Consider the following 19,421-nt stretch of genomic DNA (forward strand, 5'->3'; position numbering starts at 1 on the left):
AAAGAGAAAGGTAGAGCAGTGAAAGTACAGAGAAAAAGGTAAAATGGTTTGCGACGTGAATATGTCCACCGTTGATTATTCGACAACTTGGAAAAATTCAGTATGATACATATGGTAGCTATTTCGTCATAATACTCTTTGCTTTTTATCCAAGAGTGTAGTATAACAAATTTTACTATTTCTAAGTAACGTGAATTAACACACAGGGTGTCCAGGACGTTTCCTCACACACATGATTGATATATTTGATTTTTTAAAATCTATTTTCTGAAATATTTTTGAGACACAATTATGTTTCGAACAAGCTGAAAGAATATTACGCGTAGATAATGTTTTAGAACATGCAATTTTTGAAAACGATATTATTCAAAGACTAGAAGTAGAACTTTTAAAATATAATTTGCTGACGGAATTACTGACACTCTAAGGATTAATTTTATATAAAATGTTTTTGATGCAATTTTCTTCAAGCTAGCTCTTCATCGTTCAACTAACTAAAAAGGTTCAGAGTTCAAATTTAAAGAGAATGTTGCAGGTGCGATAATTTTTGGACGGTAAAGAAATAACATCAATTATTAACAATTCGAACACGCTCGGAAAAGTGGCATTATTTCTATACTGCTGTTCCATTTATGTCATGTGCAAAGTATCCGAAAACGAATCTGTGACTAGAAGTTTGAAATTAATTAATAAATTAATTATTCTCGAATATTTCTATAGGTACTGTCTATCCGTTAAAGGGAAGTGCAATTAATTAGTGTGCATATTTATCCTTTCACTTTCACGATACCACTTTTACCTTGTAACAGTCTGTAATTATTACACCGTTCACGTGTTCCGTACGGAAAGATTGCCAGATACAGACAGAATAATCCCGAAAGTTTTTGTCTATGTTATTTTTAACTTCTGGACTTTGCCGGTAATTCCGAGATTTTTGTGTAATCCGCTCTAAGAAGCTCTGTGGGAAACCGTGCTGTTGCTTGAAAATTTTAGACATTCTTGAAAGTCCGTTCGAGGAAAATCCCTGCGGAGGAATTCACTTCGCCTGACGAATCTCGGTGTTTCTCGAAAAAAAATTCGTCTTTAATAATTGCGTATTCTAAAACACTATCTTCGCGTGATGTTCTTTCAGCTTGGTCGAGTCGTAATCATGTCTCAAAAATATTTCAGAAAATAGATGTAATGAGGAATGATACAATGGGAATATTACGGAAATGATTACAGAAAATGTTGCTATTAAAGAATTTATATGAGTAGCTCAAGAGATTTTGATGTCTCATGCTTCCTCACCATTCTTTCCTCCAATTTGCTATATTACTACGATTACTACGAACGCACGATCTGGTGCCGCGTGGGTGGATAGGTCAGCAATTCTCAGAAGCCTCAGTAGGCGTAATTGTTCCCCGAATGAACGAAGATAAACGAATGAACTAGCGTAGGTTTTTAATTGACACAGTGTCATCAGAATCTTGTAATTTATCTTTTTATAGAATGAAAGAAATAATAAAATATATTACGTTTGTAACATTAGAAATTTATAAAGAGATTCAGATTCAATATCAGTTTGATTCATGCCATTATATGTTTCTTTCCTTTATTTATTAAATCTCCTTTTGACCAGGTTTATTCCCGGAGATAATTATATATCTCAAATTATAAAAATTGATAATTCTCAGAGTCCAGAAAGTGGATCGGAAATATGTACAGTAAATGAATCAATTTTTAGGTCAATTTCTAAAACTTTTAATTTTGCACTATTATAACTGTCTATCATTGAATAATTATAGATCTGAAAGTCTTTATCATTTTTGTAGAAATCAATACGTAGATCGAATAAATGCTATATAATTACAGGTTTTTTTAAAAAGTCGAGCATTTTTTTCATTTCCTAGAATATATATTTTTTCAAAAAATAAACTTTCAAACAAAATAAACGAAAATAAACTTTCAAACCAAGAATAAACTTTCAGATACATTCATGTACGCACTCAACAAAGACACGAAAAAATGACGAAAAAGATTTTTATATCCCACATGCAGCAATACAAAATCTATTATTCGAAAACAATGAATATCCTGCGAAAATATTTAAAATATTCGAGATAAATGACTGAGCCTGCATATAATGTAGTTGTCTGTCAAAACGACGAAGATGAACGAATGGTTCGTAGCATAGGACTCTAATTAATCAACGCATTGCGTCGAGGAACCTCTTGAATTTGAATCTCACCAATCGTTCCAATATATTTTTTTACAAAAACAAATTTTAAAAAATCGCAAAGATTTGATAAATATTAAGTCAGCCGATAAAATTGATATTTTAATTAATTTGAAACAATTTCCGTTAAACTTCCACCGAAAAAAGTTTTCGTGTCGCGTACAAAGACGTCTCGTTTAACATCCGCAGATTTTTCTCGGAGTAGCAATCGATCGACCAGACGAAAGCACGCATTAATCACTTGGAGAGAAGAACACTTCCCGTGCTTTCTTGCGGCGTGGAGTGACTACGATTTTTGCAACCATTTTCCATTCCGACGAGGCGACGTCTGCAACGGCGCCGGTTGCACCAGCACGGCCAACTACGTTGCCAGCCGGCGGTGGGATGCTAATTAATCAACACGATACGTCATGACAGAACGATCCCCGGACACGCGTGGACGAGGTGGGTAACTTCCTAATTTACATTTTACACGGGGCTAACATGCACAATTTGGTAGTGCAGGTGGAGACAGCTTTTGACGTGCCGCGACTGCAGCACGGGAATGTTTCCATTCGGTCTCGATCAACACGCGCGACGGACATTCATAATGGAATTTTCGTGTTGTTTTCGTACGTAAAAATATTCGCGGCATCGCGAGCGCGATTGAATGCGGAACGCAGAATTGAACGATTATTATTTTTAACAGGCACGTTGCAATTAATTAACGTTTCACAACGCGGAACGGGAGGAAGCAGCAATTTATATTCCGCTCAAATTTATTACTACTACTTCGAACGACACGATCGTAATAAATTTAAAACTGAAAGAGATCCAGAGATTATTTTTAAATGAAGAGGTTGTTGAACCAAATGCTTAAATTCTACAATATTTTCAAAAAAAAAAAAAAAAAAAAAAGGAAATTGTCAGTTCGGAATATGTATCTCATTATTAGTATTTCTGAAGAGTCGGAATGCTTTTGCAACTATACGTGTATCGTTTTCTACTTTTTTTAAACGATACAATTTATTTGGAAAGATTATATTGAAAGAGAAGATAAAAAAAAGGATGTGAATCTTCTGTATAATAATGTATCGTCACACAACAGTGGACAGTTTACATTTGTTTGGTTAATTTTAAAAGCTGTACATTCCACATTTCCGAGATTCATCCGCGAATAACGATCCGTGCTATTCTTCCATTTCGAAAGACGACGTGGAGGCGAAGGCGACGCGACGCGAAGGCACGTCAAAGATAACGCGATCGCGGGCTCCGATTCAACGAAATAAAAACACGATTGGCGCAACGCGCAAATATTTGTGCGATGCCGATTTGGCGCGCGACGCGACACACGCGCGCGCGTTTTGACTTCCAGCTGGCGGCATCAACGTGCCGCTAACGAGGCGCGAGACATCGCGTCGCTCTGGAAGCGTCGCGGGTTGACGTCAATATTGAAACGCTGCGTCCATCCTCCCTCCCTCCCCAACCCCCCTTTGTCACCCCTGCCTCCCCTCCTCCGCCCTGTTTCTCCTCCCGGGATTGCGAGCGCTCTACATCTGTGCCCGCTCCATTCAAAGCTCGAAAACTCGACGAGGATCGCTCGCGCCGATCCCGGAAGTGAGAGAGCGACGTCGAAGAGATGAAGGATCGCGATCAACATCCACGCCCGGAAAGCGAAACTCGCCCTCTTTCGGGGCCGGCAACCGTGATATTTAACCGCCCGGCGCGACATTTCGGAAACGAAGTGCGAATCTGAGTTTCGGGGCGAACGAATAACGGAGATCATCGCGAAATGGAAAAGTATCTCTCGTATATAAACAACGAAATTGAAGAGATTTTCCTAGCTCAAGTGAATCGTTCTCTCGTCATCTGGAAAATAATGTTAAAGAAATTCGAGATCTGATTCGAACGAGAGGAACGGGATGAAGAATCATAGCAAGAGTGCACTCGTATAAACAAAACTTGCTGATATAGCAATTCCTTCGAGCAAACTTGAAGAAATTTATCTGTTTACGAATAGAAGCCTCGCGCGAATTCCGAAAATGAAACTGGTACGAACAGATGATTAATAGCAATCAGGATTCGCGCGAAATGGGAAACTTCAAACTTGAAGAATTTCACGTATACTCGACAAGTCGGCCGATCTTCCACGCTTTCGCATATATAACTAAGATCGTGAAGATACATAAAATTCTAGAGAGCAGTGAACTTCTGATCGAAACTGTCGATTTGCATTAGAATCAAAATTTACCGATCCGAATTATAGTATTGATATATTTTCAATCGCAAGCTCAACGAGTCTTCATGCATCAATATCAACGAATCGTAAAACGAGAGATCGCGTGATAGAAACGAATTGCCATGATATTACCAATCGACGAAAAAAACGTCGACGCCACTGGCTATTATTCAAACTAGTCAGCCGTCCAGCGATGATTTTAATTATTCGCCAGAACGATGCTAAAGGGGAACAGATCGATGTAATACCTATGAAATATGTGAAATACATCGTTTTTGCGGCTTCGTACGTTCGCAGCGTCGGAAAGAAAGAAAGATGGAAGCTCGGAGCAACGAGTGACGCGTGACGTCGACGGACACTTGTGGAAGGGACGAGTGGGAGTGGGACACAGTGAAAACTCGAAGAAACGTCCTGACGGATGAGGAGAGCCGGGCCGATGGTTAAGCGAGACGTACGGCGGACGAGTTCACGTCGCAATCAAGGTTCATGTGGACGGACATTGTCGGACTAATGGCAGAGACACTCTCCTGAAAGTGGAGTCACTCACCCGATGCAGCCAGGGCTATCGCCGCGACAAGCGTCCACGAACGTCTCATGTTTGTTCGAGGGGGTGCCGGAACGTAGCTGCTTCCTCGATGACCGCCCGGCCGTGCACCACCTCCTCCACGTTGCCGATTTTCTCCACTTCCCTCCCCGCCACCGCCGCCTCACCGCCGCTCGTCCGCTCGTCCTCGCACGTGGCTGCCAGGCGGCGTCGAGCGAGGACGAACCTCGACCTGAACCGCCCGGAAGATCAGCTGTCCCCCGGCGGCGAGCCGCTCGGCGCGATGGGAACGGAGCGATCGTGAATCCTCAGGGCTCGCCCGGTCGCGCCTGCACCGGGCTCGCCAGGTGCATCGTCCTAGCTCCGTCGGGGGCACGTGACCGCCTCCACGCAGCGATGTCCCGGTACTGTCGCACGCCGCTATCCCGTACAGGATGGCACAACCTGCGTGCACTATGGCCTGGACAGCCTGCACCACAACGCGGCATCGTCGGGCAGCGCGGACATCTCTTCCGATTTGGATTCGCCTGCGGATCCCGTTTACCACCTCGGGGGCCCTCTCTTACTCCGATCTCGCGAACAGTTCTCGACAGACACGACGTCGGTCACGAGCAGCCGAGCAAGGGATATCGGTCGAGCCTCGATCGCCAGCGATCGCAACTGGGGATCACTGGAGACTTGATGCAGATCTCTCGCGTGGCTCTGTGTGTATGTGTGCGTAGAAAATGGGCTTAGGGACGCATCCGCAGTCCGATCATCGGTACGTCCCGTACGTCGGGCTTCCCGCGTTCGCTCGGCTGCCGCAGCATCGGGTCAGGGTGAACGACGGGGGAGGAGAGTGGTTCACTCTCGGTACTGCGGGTCTCGGTACGCGTGCGACCGGCAGCACCGCGAGAACATCCCTGACGTCTCTCCCTTCTGCTACGGATAAGCGTACGTCGGACAGACTCTTTCTAAATCTCGGTCGCGGAGCCTACTGTATCACTCTCTCCCGTCAATGGGGGGTTGTCAGGTGCGGCCTCGCCGGCGAACAACGCTGGACTGATTCTCATTTAGCTGCAGCGCCGCGCGGTACTGCCGCTTCAACCCGCTTTGGCGCTAGCTCTGTGGTAGCCTCTACCGCCACCGTTCACCACCTTCCCTGTCTCGGTTGCTCGCGATATCGCCGTCTTCGCGTTTTCTCTTTCTCCCTTTCGGCCTGTCTCTCTATCTCTCTCTCTCTCTCTTTCTCTGTCTGTCTTTTTTCCTCTCTCGCTTCCATCTTCTTTGTCTAGTTCAGCATGTACACCTGCTAGTCGCCGTGCGCGTCTAGATCCCACCCCTCTCCATCATTCTGCACCCCCTTCCACCCCGTATCGTTCTACCTCGATCACCGACGCTGTCTCTTCACTTTCCCACTCTCTCTCCGTCCATCTTCTTCCTTCTCGCTCTTGTTCTCGTCACATATACCTTCTCCCCCCTCTACCGACCGCCTCGGTAACCCCCTTTCTCTTCATCCCATCGGCGCTTCATCCCACGCTCTCTCCCTCGCGTTCAACCCTCAGCGGCCCACATCCGCGCATCGTGGGGTGGCGTGGTACACCATGCGGTACGACCTGCCTGCCCTCTCTTCCCTCTCTCTCTCTTTCTCCCGCCCTCTCCTCCGCGAACCCTCCCGCTCGGCTCCTCGCTCTCTCGGCATCCCTCTTCCTCCCGCGGCTATAGTGCATCCCGGCATCGCCGGAGAAGAGAGAATCGTTACTATGGCGAGATCAATATGATAGGACGGCGCATGCCTCGGTATCCTTATACTTGAACCCTTCGCCGCCGCCACTCGCTCTGCCGCGTCTCTCTCGCAGTTCCGCTCGTTCCGTCGTCGTCGCACCTCATCCTTCAGGCCTCGCCACCTCGCACTCCATCACCGGCAGCCCACCGTCTCCGTCGCTCGTACGGATCCACATCCCCCCGATGACGTCCTCCATATATCTCTCATCCCCTCGCACGGTACATCCCTCTTCGTCTTGGCGCGCGCTGGAGGCCGCGTGCCAGACCGTGGGCGGCGTTGACTTAAGTCACTTCAGTCAACAGAAGCCCGTATGCGGGAGGATACTGCTTCGGTCCGGATCGACCAAGGGATGTTCTCCTTTTCTCCCATCGGATGAAGTAGAGGCAAATACGTCGAAATAAAACAACAGCAGCTGCCAGCTAGTTAGGGCGGACCTTATTCAGAATCGTAACCGCCAATATTTTGATATTGGATTAAAGACAACAGGATATGCCTGATTGTGTATACTTCATTCAGCTCGCATTTGAAACGAGCGGGCGCCAACTAGATACTTTATAGACGGAAGAGAAATGAAACACTGGCCGTTTATCGTGTGTAGTATTTTGGCACGTTCGGGAAAACGACGCGCTTGTGTGCTACTGTCCGAAATACGTGATATACGACTATCGAATCGCGATGCGGCATATCTACATACGACGAGGCGCACCAAAATCATATCGAAAAAAAGAAATTTAATACAATTAGGGTTTTTTTTTAATTTGGCTGGTGCAGGGAGCTAGAATAAACATTGAAAAGGTACATAATTGTAAGATAAAGTTAATTTCTTTTAAATAACCGTACACACTTGGAGAACAAAGGAAAACACAGAGAAAGGCGCAATCGTTAAAAGCGCTGACCGCGTAGCCTAAATGAGGCGCCATGAAACATTCCAATCTACGTTTGCTAGCAATTCTTCTGAAGCAAATAAAATATCTCAACGTGAGGGTCCGCGCTTTTTCTTCCAGTTAGAAAAAGGGATCATCTGGACGGAGGTTAACGCTCCGATGGCCCGATTCTCCTTTGTGCTGCCTTTTCTCCATCTCGACATTGCGCTCCGCTCTTCCGTGTCGCGCGTTCCCTCACATGCTCGTGTGTGTCGAACGATAATGACGACGGGGGGAAGATAATCGTACAACGACGGCATTCTAATCCGACGCCGCGTATCATCGTACAAGCGAATTCCTGAATCAAACTACAATTGAAACAGTCTTGCGCTTCCTTCAGAGATAAGCTAGCTATCCTATGTTACTTATGCTTAGTCTTAATCATGATTAAACGAAAATCTAAACATGAATATATTGTCGATTTGTTTTAGAGAACATTTCTGTAGATCGTTACCCGTTGTATTATCCAGAAATATTTAGCATCAAATTTCTTTAAATTAACTCTTTGCCGTCCAAATTTCTAGTAAATGAGCAAATATCAAGTATTTCGTCCTCAGTTTCATCTGATCGGCTAGTCTAACGTGAATCAAGGGATTTTTATTACTTGAAGGAATTTATGGAGATCCCAAAAATATAATTTGCCGATTATAATCGCATACAGATTTAAATACTTGAAGAATCATGCGATAGGCAACGTATTGTCATATCCAAGTTAACATAGAACTGCAAAGGATTAAAATTACGAAGAGGTAAAAGTTAGTAAATTAGGAAATTAGATGAAATTATAGATGAAATGGAGTTTCTTCGTGTAATTACACCACTGAAATTTAGTCTGCGAAAAGAATTTTTTCACAATCATTTGCAATTTAAAAAATATAGACGATTCGACATTTCATAAATGTGTGATTGAAGATGCTACAATCATAAAATTTAATGCGACAAAAACATTCTACATTAACACGTTATCAGACTGAGTTTTATCATCTTCCGGCAAAACTTTGAAATATTCCGAAAGAAATTTCAACGTTGAAATCCGATTCTATAACGTACCGACGCTGATAACCCTGATAGACGCATTGGGCGCGCTATATTTACGTTTGCATCACTGGCATCCGGACATTCCGTCTTTGCGATTTCTCCGCTATACCGCTGGTAATAGTCGCGAGTTTATACACTCCGCTGGCGTCAAAGTTCCAACGTTTCTTGGGTAGTTTCCACCACGATGCTCCGACATTCTTCGACATCTACTCGCGCTTCCGATTCTGATTGTCTGTTCCGTTTCCGCCTCAGCGATCCCTTACATTTTTCAATCCAACTTATTTGACGCTGTCCAATCGCGAAGAATAATCAATGTAAGCCCGAGTTTGCCCGATCGACTACAAAAAAAGCGACGTAAACTTTTCCGCCTTTCAATGCATATTTTTCTTTATTTCGCCGCTGATTGGCGCCGAATCGGACGGAGTATTATTTTCTATGGTCTGACTCTGACAATGAGTCGTAGAATCATAATTATGTCTATCGACATTTCAGTATTTATGATATATAATATTTCAAAAATTTAGCGAATATATTTTCAATTCTATGAAAATACATTGTTAACTAAAAGTATACACAGGTGGAAAACCGTTACTACCGACAAAAATTACGAAGCAAAACTATCGTACAATTCATGAATAATTACTTTGTTTCTGAACTTTTATCGAAAAACCAATCAGTGTTCAGAAATTAAAATTTACATAATATCGGACTTCTTTGCTCTAAAAACGGCGCGCAAGCCAACTTTAGTCCAACGAGTCAGTGAATTTAAGTTAACAAAGGTCGGAGGTCTTCTCGGACACGTGCTTCACTAAATCGAAGCGCGTGACAAACTTTCTTATCGCGTTACGCGACAGAAAGTTGTAAATATTCAACATTTTCTAAATATCCGGTATATATCCGCATTACGTGCAGATTATTCCGCAGTATTCGATAATGGCGTAACTCACGGGCGGCTATTGTGTATCCCTGGTGTACGTTACCTGACACGGTTCAGTAATAGCATGAACGTCGTCAACCGCGGCGTTCCAACGTTATTTCTTGGCCGCCGGTGAGCGATTGGCGATTATTGGCGCGACGTTATATCAATATTATCGATTATCGTTGTTACCCACTCCGTCGTCGCTTGAGATATGAGTGACACGCGAGATCTGTATCGCGATGAGACGCTAATTAACGCCAAATACGATATATCAAGAGTGAGGACCCTTGAACGAAAAAGATCGCATCTCACGAATCTCACGTTGGCTCGTCGCCGATTTGCTATCCGCGATCTGAGCGGATATCCTGCGCGAATTTTGGAATACTTTCAAGCTCGGCGTCTGTTAGGAGCCGTAGGAGCCATTCAATCAAATCAGCTAATGGGCACGATCGACGAGATTGGCGGACGCATTAATTATTCACAATCCTTCTCTCGTCGCATAGGACTAGAAATTTATTTTCATCTCCGAGCGGATAAATTAAAACGCTGACCGCCAAACGCGGTCGACGTTTCTTTCAATGATGATTATAAATCCGCCGGAAGCCTGATTGAAATCTCTCTAGAGTTTATTGATGGAATTTGCATAAATGAAAAAGATCTCTTATATAAACTGCCTCTCTTATATAAAATATTCGCAGGTCATTCATTCGTGAGACACGTTTGCATAAATTTGAGGATAGTCCGTATCGGATATTTTATCATTGTCGTTTTCGCGAATAAAGGCGTATTTTGCGTGCTCATCGCTAGATTACCTGCAGACAGATGATAAATTACTACATACAATCGACTTTATGAACTACGAAGCGCGTACGTTCGAAGGATTTGCAGTAAGCGGATAGACGATGCTCGCTCGCTTAAGTTAAAGTCATATCGAAAATATTATAATTAGCAAATTATTACGGAAATGTATTAAATGTCCTACATCTTCAAATTTTAACTGTTAAACAATTCATCTTCTTACTTTTCTTTTTACATAGGAATTTAAAGAAAGTCTTCTATGACGAATATTGTCAATTCTACTAATTAGCTTTGCTATTGGATCAGCGTTTGTTTAATTATGAAAAGAAAGTAATAGATTATCTCTTCCAATCCCAATTTCAATAAAATCGATAGTTATATCCAAGATCGGGTACGGAAAAGAATGACGGAAAGGAAGAAAAAGGATGGCATAACGTAAAGTCATTTATCATTTCGGGGGGATTGCGAAGTTTCGAAAATCGCAAGTTTAATCAATCAAGGCTATTTAATAATTGCTTGCTGACGTAGTAACTTCATGTTTTAAAGTTATGAAACTTACTGATTTTGAACTGAACTTCACCGAGCTTTATCAGGCTTTTTCATAAAAATGTCGTTTGCACCTAACGCTCTGCCAATATAAATTATTATTTCGTTGTTATATCAGAAAATTAACGACCCATCTTCGGAGGCGATTGATATCCGTCACGAGACCTCTTGATGAACCGAGCGAAAATGTGCATAGTGACTTATTATTTAACCGCTACAGTCGAAGCACTCTCTTCTCAATTGTCGTCATTACTTTGAGTTTTCGCCGGTCGTCCCGGTGACGAACTACTCGAACGCTAAATAAAAATCGACCTTTCTTTGTCGACGCCGCGCCGCGCCGCGCCGGGTTCGCGCGCGATTGTGCTTCGACGTCCACCATGGGGCGCCAAGGGTGGGATGTTTGCGCACCTGCACTCTCTTCCTTTCCCCGAGTCCAATTAACGGAATTACCTCACGCCCGCTACAAAGGATTTGTTTTAACAATCCGCGGTGCTTTGGCAGCCGCGCGACCGGCGCGGGCGCCTCGCCGGAAGGAACTCCCATTTCCTGAATTACCTCTCGCAACTCTCGTCCTCCAATTAATGGCGTCTTCCGCCTCGAGAAAGACGCTCGCCCCAATGACGCGGATGAGTCCTCGTCAAGGCGGGATTTGCAGGACTTGAACCGAGAGTTGTCGCAAGTTTACCGATAGTTAATGTGTACTTTCGTGCGCGAAGAAATTGAAATCGGATTCGTTATACGTCAAACTGGAATTCAGATGTGGGTGATCCAATTTCCGAAAACGTTTGACTTAACAATGACTTATTTTCAAGTCAAACGACCACTCCTGGAAATCAGGGAGCTTCTTGTTTGGCGCCGCCGCCGCCGCGTGAGAGTTTCGCGCTTGCATATTAATAAATGTTAAATTGAATTCGGTGCGCCAAAATTTCGTGCCTTTCAATTTGCGTCTCTCTTCCGTTCGAAAACGCTCCGGAAATCCGGGTCACCGCCGGTTTTTACCTTCGTTCCTGTCGATCGGGGCTTACTTCGGTTACCTCCCGTTTTTCAGAAGTTCAAGATGGAACGTCGCGGCAAGATGCTGCACTTAAAAGTCGAGCGCCGACGGAACGTTTCACAAGCAGGCATTAAGTAAAAAAGGAAATGACACGTACTTGAATGTGGGTCAAGTCAGCATAATTTAATAACGTCTGGTCTAAAAGGTTTCGCGAAAGGCTTCGACGGCTGTGTTATCAACGGCGCGAGCTCCGAGCGACGCGCGTCTATTCGCGTGCAATACAACCGGGGCACGTCGACGGTTATTACTATCGAATGAAACAATGATGGCTCATAAATTTATTATTAAGTACGTTTCAGCAAAAATTATAATGTTAATTTCGGAATCGGTAAAATTCCCGAAGTGTATATCTCGACGTCGCGTTTATCGCGGTAAATTTTCAATCGCGGCAGTTCCTGATATCGGAATTTAATTAAAGCAATCTATTATACGAAATAAAGCAAAATTTTAATAGTGCACATGTTTATAAGCTTTTGCGGCCTACGCACGAAACGCGAATCCTACTTATAGTGCTGTTATTAATATATTATATTTTCGAGTCTCTTATCCTGCCATCCAATAACGGTTAATTATTGCGCAATTAATTATTACGCGATAACGTTGATCATCATTCGATACATTAACAATTAATTTAATATCGCGGATTTTTATGCGCGATATTGCAACAACAGACGTGTACAAAAAAAGTATTCTGTAAGAATTTTTTCGCGAACATCCAACGAGCTGTCAGTAATTAATCCGTCAAGCGGAATAACGATAACGAAAAACACAACGCGAATATGAAATTCATCGAACAGCGCTCGTACGGAATAATATTCGTGCTTAATTAGCCCACATTTACGTGGTTGTTATTTAGCATTTCAACGAGATGCAGTTACATGTATCGCGCGTGTAATAACTCTGCAACAACGAGATGTGCCTGGAAAGCGCCGAAATCGGGGAAATAAAAAAACCCACCAACTCCGAAATAATGTAGAATAACGATCATCAGATACAATAATCGTGCCATTTTTACACAAATAATGATAGGCTTTTCAAAATTTAACTCTGATTGATTAAAACCATATCGTTTAGCTTTTTTTTTTTTTTTATTTATACAAAGACCCCGCCTAAATTTTCGTAAGAATAAGATAAAAGTTAGATCGAGTTCCATGGTTGGTTTTAGCCAGAAGATTAAGGGAAAGAGCAGACTAATATCGTAAACGATACTTAGAACGATTCTTTATCGTTGAAATAAGAGGGTCAGAGAATTATTCGAAATTTATGAGAACCAACGGAAACATTTATTATGCGATACGATACGTATTAGCATTTATCAGCGAGGTAATGGAGCGGGGACGCGTATTTTTGATATCCCTCGTTTTGCACGTACCACCCGTATCGAAAAATCTCATTTTACATCGCATAGGTAAGGAAAGTACGTAACTTATTAAAACTTGGAAAACTCGCAATGTTCGTTAGCACGTGAAATCTGATCGCGCTTCGTAATTATGTCCAAGTTATCAATTTTGTTGGCGAATATATGTCCCTGTCGGAAAGTTTGTTATTAACAATATTCCGTTGCTAAATCGACGTTCCCTTCATGCTCCTCGGACGACGCCAGTGATCAATTATTTTTTAAATAACTTTGACAGTTGATTATTAAGTGACGTTTATGACTAGAGTAATCGTTGAGATTAAGTAATTAATCACGAATTAATGTATATAATTTGTAGTCGGTACTCACAAGATATATAATTATTTTTTATCTTTTCATTCGACGTCTTTATCGTATTTTACTTCTTTAAAATGACGAACGTATTATAAAATTACTTAGCCTTTCACAAAATAATCTCAGTTTATGACACTTAATAAATTTACAAAAATAAAAATATTGACAAAGTCATACAATTTAAAAATATTACAAGCAATGCCTCTATCTTTTACGTCCATTTTCTCAACGCATTTTAATATTACAAATAGATTGGAAGAAATAGTTAGATTTATGATCAGACACATATAGAAAGTTATGTTTCTTGATTTTATCACGCATGTACAAATTTTCTCAAAATCTAGAAGAGACATGAATTGCAAAAGTTGCGTTGACTTTACATTGACTTGTATTAAACAAGTTGAAAATGGCCTCGAGGTATCGTTATAAATTACTAACAATCCCAAAACAACAGCGAACCATAAAAGACACAATTAAAATACACTCTTCTTTCATTCACTGTGAAGGATTAATTATTGTGCGAGGCGAAACGAGATACATACGCCTGTGACATTAAATTTACCGGTGCTCCATTGTTTGCGAACATTCGGGAGCGTGCTTCCCGTTGCGCTTTATCGAAGGATTACTATACGTATATTACGGGCTCGCTGGGTGATGACCAGATGTCTCGTAGGGTTGATAATGCACGGCTTTGAGTTACGGCCGGTTATAAAAACCCGGGTCGACGTAGCCCTGTACGATCGCGGGAGGTCGATATGGAAATTCGGTAATATATACCCCGGCGATATTGCACGGCCGCGATAAGAGTTGCAAAACTCTCGGGGCACTTTCCTCAGGGCCGCGGACTTCATAGTCGCGGTGAAATCTGATACTTTACGCGACTCGGGATCGCGCTTAACGGAGAACGCGGTAGTTAGCCACTGGTAAAAAGAGCCCGGTAGCCCCGTCGATTTATCGAGTGTCGAACTTCCCACGCCCGTACATTTCTTTTGATACCAGGCAACGACGAAGTACAAATGCAACTGATACACGGTACTTTGTAATCGTCAAGTTGCATCGAAGATACACCATGTCTCTCTCTTTATTTCTACTACGATATACGCCGATATATTAAATCGCAGATTTGTTCGCAAATCATTGAAATAAAAATGTTTACGAAACAGCACAAAATTATTTAGATAATACTTTTCTCGATCGTATTATCCTCTCCGCGAATTATCGCGCGTGTATATATAGGTACACCGCTCATTGCAATGCACTTCTCGCAAAGCCCAACCGCGTAATTAAAAATTATCGCATTGCGGCTCGTCCGCTAAAGTAAGATTTTGTGTTTTGGGCCGCAACGCGATATTACATCGGTCCGCAAATTAACTCACTTATTAACCATCCTCACCGCAGGCTCGTGTAGGTGTTTATTTATGTGCCACAATTATTCTGTAATTAGCCTTCAGTTATTCTGTAATTAGCGTTAATAGAGTTTAATGAAAGCTGTAGCTATCCGTTGCGAACTCGTTGCTTCCCGATTAGCCCGAAACTCTAGGTGCATCCCCCGGAGATGCAGGCCGCGATGTACGGATGGTGCCCTCGTGGGCAGAACTCGTGGAGATAATGGCGCGTCTTCGCGTGACTGTGTATAACACTATATAGACAACAAGATCGCATGCCCCGCACATGCCCATCGCAAGTTATTATTCTCAAACTCGCCGCGATGCATCTTGTCGAATAATGTCACCATTTTTCTTCGTTCCACGCTTGTGTGCCATGCCAATTCGTTCTTACACTGAATACTTATATACATTTAAAATATAATTTGAAGATAAACGTTCAAGTTCTTCTCTCTTGATTTATCATCATAATTATTTTATAAATCGTGTATTCCATACAAAAATTGCGCGATAAAACGAGATTTTATAATAATTATCAGCTTTATAAGCTCAATCATATTCTTTCTTCGATATTTTTCATATATTGCGATGTAATTTAAATTTTCTGTCTAAATGTAATTTTAAGTACAGCTGTCACATTTGATGAGAAAACGCAGCTGTGCATTTTATATACGGCAATTTATATACAAAAATAAAAGATTTTGTTTGCATATAAAAAAGTATAATAATATCTTTAATTAAAATTGGGACATTTAATTTATACAAAAGGCATGTCATGAGTCAAATTTTGTTGAAAATTTAACAAAAGTTAAATTAAATAGCTATTTTTTATTGATGCTTTCTTTTCGTATATATAAGCTTTTTTCGTAATAAGTGTAATTGCTTTGAGAAAAAATCGTATGTATTATTGATTGTCTAAAAGAAAGAAAAGTAAGAAAAAATAAATCTTTCTATTTATTGGAACATATACGTCAAATATATCCTTTTGTTCATTAAAAATAACTTATTATTCCTGATTATTCAATCTCTGATTACTTTGTTATCACTTAAAAGATATTGACAGTCAGTAAATGATATTTAGCAAAAATAGAGAGCAGATGCTTATAAGTTCGAAAAAATTCCGATTAATTTAATTGGCAACTTATCAATAAGCAATACTCGTACTATTTTTTTAACATAGATAAAATAATCAATTTTTTTTATATTTAAGAAATCATATAGAATAAAGATTTGATCAAAGATAACAAATGTATAGTTAATAGAAATTTTACGTACAGTAATCAACTTCGGTTTAATTGATCATTGATTAGATTAATCGGAGTCATCCTCAGAGAAATAGAGATATTTTTTTAACGTGGATATAGAAATAAATTTTTTGTTAATTAAGAAATTACATAGAAAGAAAGATATTTGATCAGGTATATATACTACCAAATTATAGCTAGAAATTTTGCAATTATCAATTCAGTTCAATTAATCATTGATTAGATTAATCGGAGTCATCCTAAGAGAAATAGAAATATTTTGTAACCTGGATAGAAATCAATTTTTTGTTAATTAAGAAATTACATAGAAAGAAAGATATTTGGTTAAGGAACACCAAATTATATATAGCTTGAAATTTTGCAGTAATAATTAATTCCGATTTAATTAATCATTGATTAAATTAATCGGAGTTATCCTAAGAGAAATACAAATATTTTTTAACATAGATAGAAATCAATTTTTTTATTGATTAAGAAATTGCATAGACAGATTTGATCGAGCGGACGATATACTTGGGTTAGAATTTTTACATTTACAGAGTAATCAATTCCGGTTCAATTAATAACTGATTAAATTAATTGGACTCACCCTAATAGAAAATAGCACGAAATAATGTCCACACGAAGAAACTTTTTATTGTAAAAAATACAACCAGTATATAGGAGTAGGAGCAGGCGACAGGCGTATTTGATGAAAAGAGCGACCAAAACCCAAAACGTGACATACGCTGCCATCTCGTCTTGCACTGTACAAGTTTTTGACAGTTTTCGACTAGTCGATGATCGGTACGAACTTGTCTGTAAATTCGAGCGATTCGGCTAGACTGTTTTGCGCATGTACGGCGTCAGTAAAGTACCTGGTACAAGAAAAGGCTTATCATTTAATAAATATTTTAAAAACAATAAATATGCATTTAAAATAATAATAATTCCATCCAATATTATATAATAAAAAGTTTTCCGAGAGGAGAGGAGTCTATCATACCGACCGAGCCTGACAGTTTGCACATTGTTGACGTGTGCGTAAAGACACGTGGTATGTCGCATATAGGTTATGTAAACTGTAAACTTGCGAAAATGTCGATGAGATTGCAGTCTTGTTTCCTTTTTTATAACACTTTCGATATAATATGGTGCAATAAAGGTGCTATATTTAATTTCGTACATCGTTCTGTGTCTCGCATTATTAAATTGTGTCTGTATCGTAATATACACATGAGTAATCTTGTGCAAATTTTCTTATTACAAATAAATCTTGTGATCAATAAACTGACGATAAAATTTTGTTAACGTGTTAACAATGTTATCTATTTATTAAGAGTTTTATTTATATCAACACAAACACGCTTATGCAATAACATAACCGTGCATCTCTGTTTTTTTCTTTTCAGAAAGCCGAGGAATCTTTCCAAGTCGTTATGATTCAGTAAACGAGATACCCGGTGATTAGATAACATTATCAATAACTGAATATACATACAGTTCGATACACAGTTCTTTGCAGTACCACTCCAAGCTAGGCTTTGCACTGTTTGCTAGTGTACTAATTCTCAAGCTGTATCGAAACATAGAACTTCTAGACCCATCCGAAATAAACATCACGTCAAGAACATCACGTCAAGAACATTGGATCAACTGCTTCTCGACGAGTTAATGAATGGCAATTGTAAGGCATTCTGAATTTGCAGCAGGGAACTGCAGGTAGTGATAATGTAATTTTTGTTTAAAGTCCTAGAGAAGGATTGACTGCGAACTTTGCGGAGGCCACTGTCGAGATGGCTGATTGTCCCGATTTCACCAGATGGCCTTACAATTTTTATGGAGAAGGTACGCGTAGAAAAACAACACAAGACATAATTGATCTTTCTCCGAATTCCATATCTTTAACGATACTTTCAGGCTTGTGTGATAATCCGATTATTTTGGATGTTGGTGGTCCATAGTATCTTCTACCAACTGTCCAGAGAGATAAGTTCTACGATGTCAAGTTGTTGCTGCAACAGTTAAATTATAACCATTATACTCGTCATCGAAGATAAAACAACTTTCGCATTGTTGGCCAATCTATATATATATATATATATATATATATATATATATATGCGAAGGCAAGCCAGAGAAAGAGTTACAAAAGTACGCGCTAAAAAGCGTATTGGCAAACTGGATTTCATATCATGCATGCAGAAAGCGTTGGAGAAACATTACGGGGATAGACTCGTAGGTAATCATCATTGCGATATAGCATTAAACAATATGGAAACTCGAGTGAACGTCAAATGTCTCTAAACTTAGGTTTGGGTGGCATGTTCGAGATGAAGAACGGAAAAGTGAAACAGCATATTATGCCAAATTTTTTGGACACCCCGTTGACTAGCGAGGCACAGCTCAACAACTGGCTACGTTTCTACGAAATGGAGACCCCTCTGATAGCTGTCGGCACATTTGTCAGCGTTGAGACAGTAAGCTTTAAAGAGATTCAATCCATATGAAAAGAAAAAGAATATCAGACACGTTCGAATACAATAGTCTATAAATTTATTTTAACGATTATTTATCTCTCTTTTATTTTCAATTAAAGTACTCGTTCCTTCTGTCAGGATTTAGATCTCAGAGTACAGCATTTCTCCACAGTTCTTTCGAAGAGAATAGGTTGGGTGGACATTATCACATCGATATACAACCGCAGGTTACTATTGAGTATACGAGGGCTACTTCAATGTGGCAGCTACGCTATATGTCGATCAACCGCCTAATAAACTGTAGTTTGGGAAAGATTAATTTCGTACTTCAAATATTTTTTTCACAGCAGATTGAACTTTATCAAATAACTTTATGCCAAAACATTGCAACAAAAGATGTTGATATAATCTAATGTATTTTGTTAGAATTTATACAAATTTATCTAAGAAATTCTATTTTATATGATTAAGAAATAAACATATTTGTTAAAAAATAATAATAATTAGATCTGCTTTTTCTTCAAAATCCCTTCTTTTTTGTGCAAATTGAATTAAGCGAATTTGTATCAAATTTTGTC

At 40.3% G+C, this 19,421-nt stretch overlaps 1 protein-coding gene and 1 pseudogene across 2 annotated transcripts in view; one reads left to right on the top strand and one right to left on the bottom strand.

Moving 5' to 3' along the window:
* Nucleotides 1-6,277, bottom strand: part of LOC139787568 (nicotinic acetylcholine receptor alpha7 subunit) — a 194,825-nt gene extending 188,548 nt beyond the window's left edge. The window contains exon 1 of one of the 2 annotated variants that reach the window (XM_071726751.1): nucleotides 4,984-6,277. Coding sequence is in view for 1 of the 2 variants with exons in the window: in XM_071726750.1 (XP_071582851.1) it covers nucleotides 4,984-5,032 (49 nt within the window). In the remaining variant the exon portion in view is untranslated. The remainder of the gene's footprint in view (nucleotides 1-4,983) is intronic. The other variant, XM_071726750.1, reaches the window with a different exon arrangement.
* An 11,708-nt stretch (nucleotides 6,278-17,985) lies between these two features.
* LOC139787483 (ester hydrolase C11orf54 homolog) lies at nucleotides 17,986-19,346 on the top strand (annotated as a pseudogene).
* Nucleotides 19,347-19,421: the final 75 nt, after the last annotated feature.

The sequence above is a fragment of the Temnothorax nylanderi genome, unplaced genomic scaffold, assembly GCF_030848795.1.
Source record: "Temnothorax nylanderi isolate EJ_2023f unplaced genomic scaffold, tnyl_v1.0 TNYL_tig0010_pilon, whole genome shotgun sequence".
In the NCBI taxonomy this organism is placed as follows: Eukaryota; Metazoa; Arthropoda; class Insecta; order Hymenoptera; family Formicidae; genus Temnothorax; species Temnothorax nylanderi.